A 13,556-nucleotide genomic window follows, 5' to 3' on the forward strand; every position below is an offset into this window, starting at 1 on the left:
TAACTCTTCATTTCATTATTCCACCTAAGGCATAAAACAATCGGAAGTGTCATGCATTAGCAGCTTGCTTTGTGAGTATGTGTGTGTGTGTGTGTGTGTATATATATATATATATATATATATATAATATACAGTCAGGTGCATAAATATTGGGACATTGACATAATTTTCATATTTTGGCCTTTATTCACCACCACAATGGTTTTGAAATGAAACAAACAAGATGTGCTTTAACTGCAGACTTTCAGATTTAATTTGAGGGTAATTACATCCAAATCAGGTGAACGGTGTAGGAATTACAATGGTTTCTATATGTGCCTCCCACTTTTTAAGGGGCCAAAAGTAATGGGACTATCAACTCAAAAGCTATTTCATGGACAGGTGTGGGCTATTCCCTCGTTATTTAATTATCAATTAAGCAGGTAAAAGGTCTGGAGTTGATTCTAGGTGTGACATTTGCATTTGGAATCAGTTGCTGTCGACTCTCAATATGAGATCCAAAGAGCTGTCACTATCAGTGAAGCAAGCCATCATTAGGCTGAAAAATCAAAACAAACCCATCAGAGAGATAGCGAAAACATTAGGTGTGGCCAAATCAACTGTTTGGAACATTCTTAAAAAGAAAGAACGCATCGGAGAGCTCAGCAACACCAAAGGACCCAGAAGACCACGGAAAACAACTGTGGCGGATGACAGAAGAATTATTTCCCTGGTGAAGAAAATCCCCTTTACAACAGTTGGCCAAATCAAGAACACTCTCCAGGAGGTAGGTGTATTTGTGTCAAAGTCAACAATCAAGAGAAGACTTCACAAGAGTGAATATAGAGGGTTCACCACAAGATGTAAACCATTGGTGAGCCTCAAAAACAGGAAGACCAGATTAGAGTTTGCCAAACAACATCTAAAAAAGCCATTACAGTTCTGGAACAACATCCTGTGGACAGATGAGACAAAGATCAACTTGTACCAGAGTGATGGGAAGAGAAGAGTATGGAGAAGGAAAGGAACTGCTCATGATCCAAAACATACCACCTCAGCAGTGAAGCATGGTGGTGGTAGTGTCATGGAATGGGAATGTATAGCTGCCAATGGAACTGGTTCCCTTGTATTTATTGCTGATGTGACTGCTGTCAAAAGCAGCAGAATGAATTCTGAACTCATTGGACGGCACTTCACAGTGCAGATGGACAATGATCTGAGCATACTGCAAAAGCAACCAAAGAGTTTTTTAAGGCTAAAAAGTGGAATGTTATGCAATGACCAAGTCAATCCCCTGACCTGAATCCGATTGAGCATGCACTTCACTTGATGAAGACAAAACTGAAGGGAAAATGCCCCAAGAACAAGCAGGAACTGAAGACATTTGCAATAGAGGCCTGGCAGAGCATCACCAGGGATGAAACCCAGCGTCTCGTGATGTCTATGCGTTCCAGACTTCAGTCTGTAATTGCCTGCAAAGGATTTGCAACAAAGTATTAAAAAGTGAAAGTTAGATTTAGGATTGTTTAGTTTGTCCCATTACTTTTGGCCCCTTAAAAAGTGGGAGGCAGATATAGAAACCATTGTAATTCCTACACTGTTCACCTGATTTGGATGTAATTACCCTCAAATTAAATCTGAAAGTCTGCAGTTAAAGCACATCTTGTTTGTTTCATTTCAGTGCCATTGTGGTGGTGAATAGAGGCCAAAATATGAAAATTCTGTCAATGTCCCAATATTTATGCACCTGACTGTGTATGTGTATATATATATATATATATATATATATATATATATATGTGTGTATGTATATGTATGTATGTGTCTCATTGGGATAGTCCAGACAAATACATTTCTAAGTCTTTGTGCCATATATGTATTTGCCCTTTTGAAGAGCAAGTGGCAAAGAAAGAATTCACAAATCGATTTTTTTTTTTCCTGATGTACTTATTTGCTTCAATGAGAAAACTACGTTAAGCTAACATCCGGCTACATAAAATGCCTTCTGTAAAGTAAGAATTTACCTCCCACTGAGATCCCACATATTTCACATACTTTATACTTACTATCTCCTTTTATATTTAATATTGTAACATGTTGGATTACTTACCATAAATAGTGCTGCCCTGTAGCAATTATTAGTTTAGATGTTGAGGAGAATATTTATATTTAATAACTCATCCAGCTTTCCTTTTGCAGTTTCACTTCTTTGTGTGTTTGTTATTAAATATTACAATTGCTTCCTTTTTACCTTTCCACATAGATGTACTATGACTCTGCCATAGCATTTTCAGGTAAAGCATTGCATTTGGGTAATTTCAGCTTTTAAACAGCAGCAGTAAAATTATGTTCTCCAATCCACTTTCCAAATCTGCAGGATAAGCAGCATGACGTCTTATACTGGAAACTCCCATTGCATTAGCATGTGCGCCATAGGGACTGAGTAGACTGTTATCATGGATAACTATTATGCTATTGTTTTATTTTTTTTTAACTGTTCGAGAAAGACTTCATAGAGCTTTATGGGCATAGCCAAGACCAAGCTGTATTGAAAAGCTGGTGATGTACAAGACTGGAGTGTCATTGACTTCACGTTAGAATTTACTAGGCATTCCTTAAATTGAAAGCTGGTAAAAGATGTCTTATAAGAAATTTCTTTGAGACAAATATAGAGAAAGCAAAATATGTATTTGTGAAAAGATGGCATTTAGAGGGAAACTACACATCAAATGGGCAAAACTAGTAAGCTATATTTTCTAATTAAATGGCATGTTTTGAAGAAACTGTATATCTTGTTGTTTAGCCTATTTATTTTAGGTGTGTTTCTGTTGGACTCCTAGAAACGCTAACGTTAAAGCTGCCAGCTCTGAGACATTCTTAAAAAGGAGGAACGCAGTGTCAGGATGATGCAAAGTTGAATACAAGCTGGTTATGTGGAAATAGCTTCAATATATTAGTACATGCCATGGAGCTGAGTATATACCACTATGATCTTTGCTGGGCTATAAGTCACTCTGTCGCATCACCACTTGCAGCTGAAGGGGCATGACTCTGATAAAGAGGCATTTGCACTTATTCTAAGTTCATTAAGGGCATAGAAATGGAATTGCAGGCTTTGCCAAGTTCTGCGTACATGTATTTATTTATGTTCTCATACATATTTTTTTACACCAAGGATAGGGCAGGTGGAAGTGTACACTGATAAAGATACTGCTCATGAAACCAAGTAGCAGAGACATGTACTTAGTATACGGGCGAATATACCCATAAAATTCCATGCAGGCGATGTGGGAACATTTTCTGGACCCGAGACCATCCAGCAGGGTCTCGACACAAACCCGATGGTCGCGATAATCGTGACCATCGCCAGGCCGCTCGCACTAGCTGTGGGTGGTCACCCACAGCTTTGCGAGCGGCCTGGAGGCCGAAACAAATGAAAAAAAAAAAACGCCCTGATTCAGAGCGAGCGCTCGCAAACAGCGAGTGCCTCTGCATCAGGACCATTGTCTTTACGAGTAGAACTGCAGGTCCCAGCATGCCTCCCCCACATGCTGGTACTTGGAGAACCACAAGTACCAGCATACGGAGCATTAAGGGCCCGCTGGTACCTGTAATTCACCTGTATACAAATGTTTAAATAAACACAATACACCCCCACCGTGGCAGTATAGTTTTTATACATACATACACACTCACACATACTCTCCTATATTCCCTGTGGCATCAGCCCCCCCGCTAGAAAAAGTCCGGTGCTGGTTCTGGAAAATACAGGGGGGGACCCTACACATTTGTTCCCCCTGTATTTCCAGAACAGGGCCAGATAAGAACCCAGTGCTGGATGTGCAGAATTTGGGGGACCCCTACGTCGTTTGTCCCCCGTATTTTGCACAACCAGTACTGGGTTACTAAAAGCAGCAGCTGCTGTGCCTCCACCCGGGAGGAACACGTGTCCAGCAGAATCACATCGACCGTGTGCGGGGGCCCCTCTGTGTGTGACGGCCCCTGGACGAACGCCGCTGTCTCCGGCTGTAGTATGTGTTATGGTATTTTTAAACAAATAACATCTTTTATAGAATGCCTCTTTAAAAATGTATAAAAGTGAAGCCAAATATGCAGTTACCCTTTACTGCTTTTAAGGAGGTCCTGTGCAGGGCTGCCTATAAAAATCCTTTGAGAGATGAGTTTGAAAAAGTTTTATAATTAAAATTAAATTTAAAAGAATTGTATTATGTTTTATGGTGGATAAAGCAAACAAATGCAACAAAACAGCGGAGGGTGGTAGTGCAGGTCACTAGGTCAGCTGCAGACTGTAGATTTAGATTCAGCGCAATGTTAATAGCACTGTGAAGGAGTTCCCGGCACTATTCAATTGACTGTGCTGTTAAGTTGTCTCTTCTCACACAAACTTTTACACACCACTAGTACTGTGGATGCATAGAAATGCCAGGTCCCAATGTCTGGTCTAATATTGATGGCTTATAATACTTAACCCACCACCAGCTACATGATGTTTCAATTGTTCCACATGTCTCTTAGGGGGGAATGCAATTCAACGCGATGTTGAATAGCCGCGGGAGGGAGCTCCTGCAGCTATTCAATTTACCGCGCTGTTTGGGCGCGCTAAGCATTTTTATCGCACCCCCTGGGGATGCGAGGAGAAATCCGACCAAAGTGCTGGGCACGCAGCTATTGTTCTGCATAGCGCGGCGCTAACAGCATCGCGCCCGGCACTTTGATCAGAAAATGACGGTTAATGACGGTTAACGCGCCTTAACCCGCATTCTCCGACCACAACGCACACTGAATTGAATAGCTCCGGGAGCTCGCTCCCGGCGTTATTCAATTCACGTTGAATTGAATCGCCCCCTTAGATTGAAAGACTATTTGGACAGGGCTATCTTTACTTTCTGCTTCATATTATTGAATATCATTTATTTGTAACATGATTCTACCAATGTACAGCACTGTTAGTGTGTTTGTGCTTTGTAAATAAATAAATAATAATAAAATGTTATGTCTTCCTGAAACTTTTGATTCTCGTGATTAGAGGTGAGACGTCTATTCTCTCTCCCCCTTAGCCACAGACACGGACTTAATTGTCTAGGCACCATCCAAGTAATCACCTAAGGAAGTGCCCAGGGTCGTTCTCTTGAGGCTACATTTCCTCTAAGTATAGGAAGAAATCATCAAGTAAGCTAGAGCTGACATCTGTGAGGAGGGCCCACTTTGAGGCCTAAAAATCTGCACAGATGTTACTGCCAGATGTTGTGAATTTTCTCTTGATAATAAAGACCCTTGGGCCACCACAGATGCCTTATCCTTAGGTCTTCCCTCCTAAACTACTGATCAACATTAATGGACATACCCAACAATGTCCTCACTCAGACATGGTATCAAGACTGAAAGCAGCCCCCTGAATCTTGCCCCCCCACCTCCCCACCCACCCACACAGTGGGACTGCTAGGCAGTCCTAAGCTTTTTTTAATTTTATGTTTTACCTTAAGTTATGAAACTTCAAGAGTTTAGCGGTACTAGTGCCAGTAATGACGCTCTACTGCGGCTACACCTACCTCCGCTGACGCCAAAACACCAGACCGCTTCGTGCCTTGAGATTCTCGGCAGGCCTCAGCACGGCTTAGCTTGCGGCCGGAAGATGCTGAGGCCTGGGACTGTGGTCGGGTAAACGGAGATGTCTGGTAAGGATTCCTCTCGGGGAATCATGCGCAAGCAGTCCCTAGCCTCTGGTGTTGAGAAGCACCAGAGGCCTCTGCGGGTGAAAGACGTTCTGAAAAAATGATTCCTCACTAAGGCGGTAGGGGCGGGTGCTAAGATGCACTAGAACGCACTAGTGAATGTCTTATTACCTTGTACCGCAGCGTACCTGTCAAAATCGCAGCTTAGGGGAGAAAAGGCGCTCCCCCAGTCGCTCCTCCCCCCAGACGCCAACTTCCAGGCAGGATTCCCGCGTCTTGTGTGTGAGATGCGCGCAATTTAGCGGTTTGGTCGGTCTCTCTATATACCTCTTCCTTGGTTTTGGTATATAGCATACTCTATATCCTACCATCCCCCTCCGGGGGTCGGTTTAGTTGATTGAGTCCACATTGCTGTAGCAATTGCACGTCTTTTTGCATTGAATGTGACTGTGTGCCAGCTGCTGTATGTACACTGTCTATGTTGTCTGAGACTGGTACCTCTGAGGGTAGGGTGTGTCACTGATAGTAGAAGTCGCATTGCATTGAGACTTGAATATCTTGTACATTTAATTATGTCAGAAGATAAGGATGTGAGTCCTCCAGTGCTGATATCCTGTAAGGCCTGTCTGAGCAGGATGTGAATCTGAATTTGTTCTGTAAAAACTGTAGCAAATAGGAACCCAGTACAACTGGTACTGGTACACGTGCACCAGCACCGAGGACTTAATGGATGGCCATCACGCCGGAAGTCCTGTAATATTTGATAGGCAGGGCCACGGAGTCACAGGCTCTAGCCGTGGGCGTACCTCAGGCGATGGGGTTCCCACAGTATGATCTTTTTATGTGTTTACCCCCCATAAATCCCTGTTGGGCGGATGTAGCTGCTCACTTCAGCCAGGGGATACTACCGTCTGCAGCCTCTTGAAAGGTGGTAAGACTGGTGGTGGTAAGGAAGCGGGGGCATAAGATTCACCATGTGTTGCCTCAGGAGTCTGAGTCAACCTTCTCATCAGATGAGGATTCCCCAGACTTCTGAGGCGGTCTCAGTAAAGGAGGACTACCAATCTTTGGTTGATGTTCCCTATTTGGTAAGGACAGGGAGGTCTGTCCTCAATATTCGTTAGGAGGAGGTCGCACCGGGATCTAAAGAGGTGGTATTTAGACATCAGGCCATGGCTAAAAATTATTTCCCGCACTCGGGACAGTTGACAAATTTCATGTCAGAGGCATGGGAAGCTCCTAGCAAGCATTTTTCGCCCATTAGGAAGGTAACCGCTAGGTACCCATATGCGCCAGGAGCTTGTAGTAAATGGGAGGTTTCCCCCACAGTAGACGCTCATATCACTAGATTGATTAGGAGTGCTATATTGCCTATTCCAGCAGCATCTGCCTTGAAGGATAGTTATCTTAAAACAATGTTTTCATTGTCTGGAACCATCACCAAACCAGCTACGGCTGTAGCCTGGGTGGCAAAGGCGATGTAAGATTGGACTAGGTCTCTGGCAGAGACTATAGTCGACCCGACAAGAGAACAGAAGTTCCTTCTGGATCAGATACAGGAGGCGCTGTATACTTGGGGGAAGCAGGTATTGACGCAGGCATAATTGTGTCTAGAGTCTCGGCTAACTCTATGGCAGCCCGGAGAACCCTATGGTTAAGATCCTGGTAGGCAGACCCAGGGTCTAAGAAGACTCTAGAGTCCTTACCTTTCTCAGGCAAGGTGTTTTTTGGACCATGATTGGATGATATTATGACTACATTGGCCACACCAAGGTCGGCAGAATTACCATCCACGTTTACTTCTAGAAGACAGTCATCATCCCGGTCCTTTCGGCTGCAAAATAAGACGAAGAAACAGCCCTCGGCCAGACAGGGTCAGTCCCATAGAGGGTCACCCAGAAAGACTTGGTCAGGCAAGCGCCCAGCTTCCAAGCCAGGCGGTAAGCCTACCGTCTGATGGGGCAGGCCTCCCCCTGGAGGAAGTCAGGGTTGGAGGCCGACTGTTACAGTTCTCCCAAACCAGGCGGCAGAAAACTACAGATTCCTGGGTACGAGAGCTGGTTGCTCATGGCTATGTCATAACTTTTCGAAAGCATCCCCCTTAGAGGTTTGTGGTAACAAATCTTCCTGGGGACCCGGTCAGAGTTTCGGCCTGCCTGGAATCTGTGGGGACCCTCCAGTCCCTGTGACGCAACATGGAAGGGGTTACTACTCAAATTCATTTTTGATCCAAAAACCCAATGGGTCGCACCGACCTATCTAAAATCTTTCAACAGATTTGTCAAAGTACCGAAGTTTCGGATGGAGACTCTATGGTCAATCATGCTGGCGATGGAACCGGGAGACTTCATGGTGTCACTAGACATTCAGGATGATTATCTGCATGCATATCTGCATGTTCCGATTGCAGAATCCCACCAGAGGTTTCTCAGGTTTGCAATAGGTCAGCAACATTTTCAGTTTCAGGCTCCACCATTCGGTCTGGCCACAGCCCCTCAGGTATTTACAAAGATAATGGCAGTCATGACGGCCTGTCTCAGGCGACAGGGGGTCAGGACACTGCTATATCTGGATGACCTCCTGATATTGGCCCAGTCTCAGGAAATATTGCAATGTCATCTCAAGATGACTATTGTTTGCTTACAGGAGCACGGCTGGGTGATCAACTGGAAGAAGTCTTCCCTGTCACCGACTCAGCGAATGGTGCACCTGGGGGCACTGCTGGACTCAACAGAGGATCTTTCTGCTGGAGGACAAGATTGTGGCACTACAGTCTTGGGTGCACAGTCTATCGTGCAAGCAAGTAGTATCAGTCCACTTTGTTATGCAGATCCTGGTCTCCATGGTAGCCACATTCGACATGGTGGCTTATGCCCAGTTCCACTCCAGGGCCCTACAGCTGTGGATCCTGACCCAGTGGGATGGTCCGCATCATCAGATGATTTATATCTAAGCAGAGGTTCGGCTCTCTATGGCTTGGTGGCTGAAGACGACTCACTTAGACAAGGGTCATCCATTATGGGTCCCGGAATGAGTACTCCTCACCACAGACGCAAGTCTAAGAGGATGGGGAGCAGTGATCAGTCAGCACACCTTTCAGGGAAGGTGGACAGACCAAGAAAGCCATCTACCAATAAATATATTGGAACTGGCCTGTCCAGGTTCAGTCCGCCAATGCGACGGCAGTGGCCTACAGAAACCATCAAGGAGGCACACGAAGTCCGGCAGCCATGAAGGAGGTGGCAAAAATTCTGCTGTGGGCAGAGAACCATCTTCCTGCAATCTCTGCTATTTTTATCCCAGTTGTTCTCAACTGGGAAGCGGACTTCCTAAGTCGCCAGGACATACACGCCGGAGAATGGACTCTTCATCCGGAGGTGTTTCAAATCCTGGTGGACAGGTGGGGTTTACCAGACATAGACCTTATGGCATCACGTCACAACCACAGGGTCCCAAGGTACAGGTCCAGGACAAGGGACCCCTCATCAGCCTTCGTGGACGCCCTGGCGGTGAGGTGGAACTTCAGGTTCACATACCTGTTTCCTCCAATCTCCCTCCTCTCAAGGGTTGTCAGGAAAATCAAACAGGTAGGTGGCAGGATGATTCTAAAGGTTGGCTTTTGGATCTGACACGTCTATCAATAGACAGTCCGTTTCCACTGCCTTTGCGATCGGACCTGTTAATGCAGGGCCTGTGTTTTTACCAGGATTTACCTCAGCTGGCTTTGACGCCTTGGCTCTTGAGTTTTCCATTTTAAAGGCCAGGGTTTTTCTCCATCAGTGATACAGAGGAAGCCTGCTTCTGCTCACATCTATCACAGGATTTGGCGATCATTTTTTCTGTGGTGTTACAACAGGAAATATGATCCTAAGATATTCAAGGTGGCTAGGGTACTTGGTTTTCTCCAGGCTGGTTTAGACTTAGGTCTTCACCTGGCTAACTTGAGAGTCCAAGTTTCAGCTTTGACTGTTTGGTTTCAGCGCAAGATTGCTCCTCTGCTGGATGTTAGAACATTCATGCAGGGGGTACTGCAACCTCCATTCCTCCCACCGGTAGCACCGTGGGATTTGTATCTGGTTCTTAAGGCACTGCAGACGCATCCCTTTGCACCCTTGGATAAGGTGGACTTGAGATGGCTGACGGCGAAGACGCTTTTCCTCCTGTTTATCTCTTCAGCTCGCAGAGTGTCTGACCTGTCAGCTCTATCATGTTGCTCTCCCTATTTGGTGTTTCATCAAAAAAGATCTGTCCTCCGTACCAAGGCGGGCTACCTTCCAAAGGTGGTTTCCCGTTTCCATATTAATGAGGAAATTATAGTCCCAGCCTTTCAGTCTTCAGACCTGTCTATAGGTGAAGCTTCCCTTGATGTTGTTCGAGCCCTCAGGATCTATGTGGATCAGACCAAGTCATCAGGAAAACAGATTCAGTATTTGTGTTGTAGGGATTCCACAAAAGAGGTTGGTTAGCAAATAAACAGAGTTTGTCCCGCTGGCTATGTATGGCTATTTCCCTGGTCTCGGGCTAATCTCCCTGTTCCTAACAGGGTGACAGCCCATTCCACTCGGTCTGTCGGACCATCATGGGCGGTAAGACAGGGCGCCTCTGCTGAACAGTTCTGCAAGGCAGCCACCTGGTCATCTGTGAGTACGTTGATAAAGTTCTATGCTTTTGATATGTATGCCTCCCAGGATGATTGCTTTTGAGCGGCGGATTCTCCTATCTTCTCAGGAGCATCCCCATACCTAAGGGAACTGCTTTAGGACGTCCCAAGGTAATTCCTGTGGACCCTATGGAACCCGAAGAAGAAACACAGAATTATGGTATAACATACTGATAACTTCGTCTAGTTGCTATTCAATGATTGCTTTCCAATGTCAATAGTGTGGTTCCAAAGCACAAAGTGATTTAATAATAAAAAGTAGCAGATTAACAATTAATGCAATAAGTCCAGAGTAAAGTCGATACATACGCATGCTCTCTGGATCCAGCAAACAGCCATTCAATCCTGTAGTCTGTGGTCAAACAAAGAAGACCGTTTGCTGGTCCCAGGGCTCAGATATATAATACAGTTTATTACACAGATAACAAAGGAGGTGATTTGGCATGTTTCCATTGGTTCAGGCTTCAGGTCAGTCTGGTGTGAAACAGGACATTGGCCAGTTCAAAGGGTGCCCACAAAAGGTGGGGGTCAGAATCCAACTGCTGCACACATGATTTCCCTCAGAAGAACCTAGTTCAAACTGGTCTATTTACATTACACAAACAATAGCATTCTGATCATTAATATACGCAAGGTGCGATCTCTTTGCCGATAGGAATGGATGTCTGCGAATAAATAGGGATCTAGAATGATACCAAACATGATATGTCCTCTGTATTCTGAACCTTAAATCTCTATATGGTATATCTTACATTATTATTATTAACTGTAAATAACTCTATCAACCCTGGTTATAAAGACAGTGTGTAGGAGCCATTTAATGTGTCTGTGTGCAAATGTTTATATATGCATATGTATAAAAATGCGTTCGCATGTGATGTGCAAATACACGCTAGCACGCCGTAGCGTGCTAGTCGCATGTTTTCATACAAAGACGATAGTATCGCTAGATAATAATTGCAAACTACTTCATCCAATTATTTGACTTCGACAATACCTTTTGATAATTATTTTTCTTCGAGGTCCATAGGGCACCTGGCCTCAGATGGACCTGTTCTTAAAGCTTTATATCACAGATTCCCTCTTCGCTTGTTGAGCGTTTTCTTGTGAAATGTTTCTCTTGCCGCAAGGTTTAGTCACGAACTGAATGCCTGTGGCTGGGGGCGGGGTATATAGGGAGGAGAACCAGTGCATGTTGAGAGCTCCAAAGCTTTGCTGTTTGGTGCAATGGACGCTGTCCAACTATATATCCCAAGGTAATTCCTGTGGACCCTATGGACCTCGAAGAAAAATAATTATCAAAAGGTATGTTATACCATAATTCTGTATTTTCTTCATCCATACCTAATGTAGAATAACTATTCTTATTTTTTTTATTCTTTTGTACTTTTATATATCTTACCATTAATGGTATCTAGGTCGGAGCCATTCCTCTAGAACAGTTTATTATGATGTTACACCAATTACTGCTCCGTGTTACATTTGTTTCAGTTGTATGCGTATCTCCAATAAGATCTGGAATGTACTCTGATTGCCTAGCTTCCTGCTGACATGCAAGCAGGACATGATTTACCTGGAGACACACACATAGTACAGGGCTGTATAGGTGTGGTAATTTTATTATTAAAATTAATTTATTTATATTAATTTGTATTTTAAAATGAAAAAGGAAATCCAGCAGGCTTGAATAATCTTTAAGTACCAGTTTACATGTAAGAATTATGAAGAGCGTGTTTATTTTCTATTTATGTTGTTACTAAATGCAGCTTAACATACTAATTAGGGATGCAATGAATCCTGGATCTGCTTTGAAATTTTGCAATAACCCAGAGATTTATTGCAACATGCAAATTTGAATACTTATTCCCCATAACTTTAGAAAGAAGTCTCTCTTTTCCGCAAAGTAAAATTACATTAGATTGAGCATTTAAGCACCACTGCTTAACTGAATTTGCAAAATATGGTTCTCATTTAGTTAAATGCATTCTTGATCTTCATAATGCACAATCAATTCTCTGTATTCTAAGAAAGTTCCTATGTTTCTTTATTGTTTTTAGGCTTTCTTACAGCCCCATCTGCTCGGAAATGAGTTTACACAATTAGAATTTCCAAGGAGAGTGCAACGCAAGGAGCTGGGCAAGATGATGTTGTACCGGGACTTCAATATGACTGGCTGGTGAGACATTTTTGTATTGCAAATGTAGACCTCTTCTACGGGGAGCTGGGATCAGCATTTGCTGTTTGTGTGTGTGTGATGATCTTCCCTTAAGGTAGTTTTTTAGGTTGATGAGCCCAAAAAAAATATTGCTGGATAACCCCTAGGAAAATGGCTTGAAGTATATTATGTGTGGTCCTTGACTGCATCCTGAGAAAAATAAATAAGGAAATAAGAAAAGGCTTCTCCCGACACTGTCTTGTATCCTGATTCCAAGGTAGATAAGCCCTGAACCAATAGTGATACAGGATTTAAGGATATTTTGATCATGGACATATTGTATTCTTTATTATGACACTGTGTCAGTTCTGCCTGGGGAAACAGATATACTCCATGGAACTGGGGAAGGGTTTGTTGAATCCGCACAGGAACAAGTATAATTTGACACTGAATTAATCACTTACAATAATTTTATAACCAGTTTATTCATCATTTTTAGTGGGTGTTATCCCCTATTAGTTGGATATAGCTGGTGGTGCACCATAGGAAAAGTACAAGGTACTTATATGTAGCGTGTTGAATCACATAGAGATGACTCAACATAAAGAATTTTCCTTGGGTTGGTGCACTCTTTTATGAGAGCAATTTATTTTATACATACAAAACACAACACGTGCAGACAATATACGCACATATGTTACTACATTTAGTTGAAGAAAAAACATTTCTTTATATTATAAAAAATATATATGGCTCAATACATTTTTAAAATCTATGATTATGACTTGTGTGCTTATCTCTGTATTTACATTTCACATTTGCAGAGCATATATGGTCTTATCAAATAAACCTTGAACAATAAAGTGAAATATTTAAACCAGTGAAATAATCTGTCCTATATCATTTTATGACATAAAATGATATAGGACAGATTATTTCAGTGGTTTAAATAGACATTAAAAATGTATTGAGCCATATATATTTTTTATAATATAAAGAAAAAAATTTTCTTCAACTAAATGTAGTAATATATTTGCGTATATTGTCTGCACGTGTTGTGTTTTGTTTG

General features: G+C 43.0%; 1 protein-coding gene across 2 annotated transcripts in view; it reads left to right on the plus strand.

The window, feature by feature from the left end:
- PPM1H (protein phosphatase, Mg2+/Mn2+ dependent 1H) overlaps positions 1–13,556 on the plus strand; it is a 186,265-nt gene that overhangs the window by 108,145 nt on the left and 64,564 nt on the right. For both annotated transcript variants that reach the window (XM_088454370.1, XM_088454369.1), the window contains exon 6: positions 12,390–12,508. In XM_088454370.1, coding sequence (XP_088310496.1) covers positions 12,390–12,508 — 119 coding nt within the window. The remainder of the gene's footprint in view (positions 1–12,389; positions 12,509–13,556) is intronic.

This window comes from Taudactylus pleione, unplaced genomic scaffold (assembly GCF_031769625.1).
Source record: "Taudactylus pleione unplaced genomic scaffold, aTauple2 ptg000040l, whole genome shotgun sequence".
In the NCBI taxonomy this organism is placed as follows: domain Eukaryota; kingdom Metazoa; phylum Chordata; class Amphibia; order Anura; family Myobatrachidae; genus Taudactylus; species Taudactylus pleione.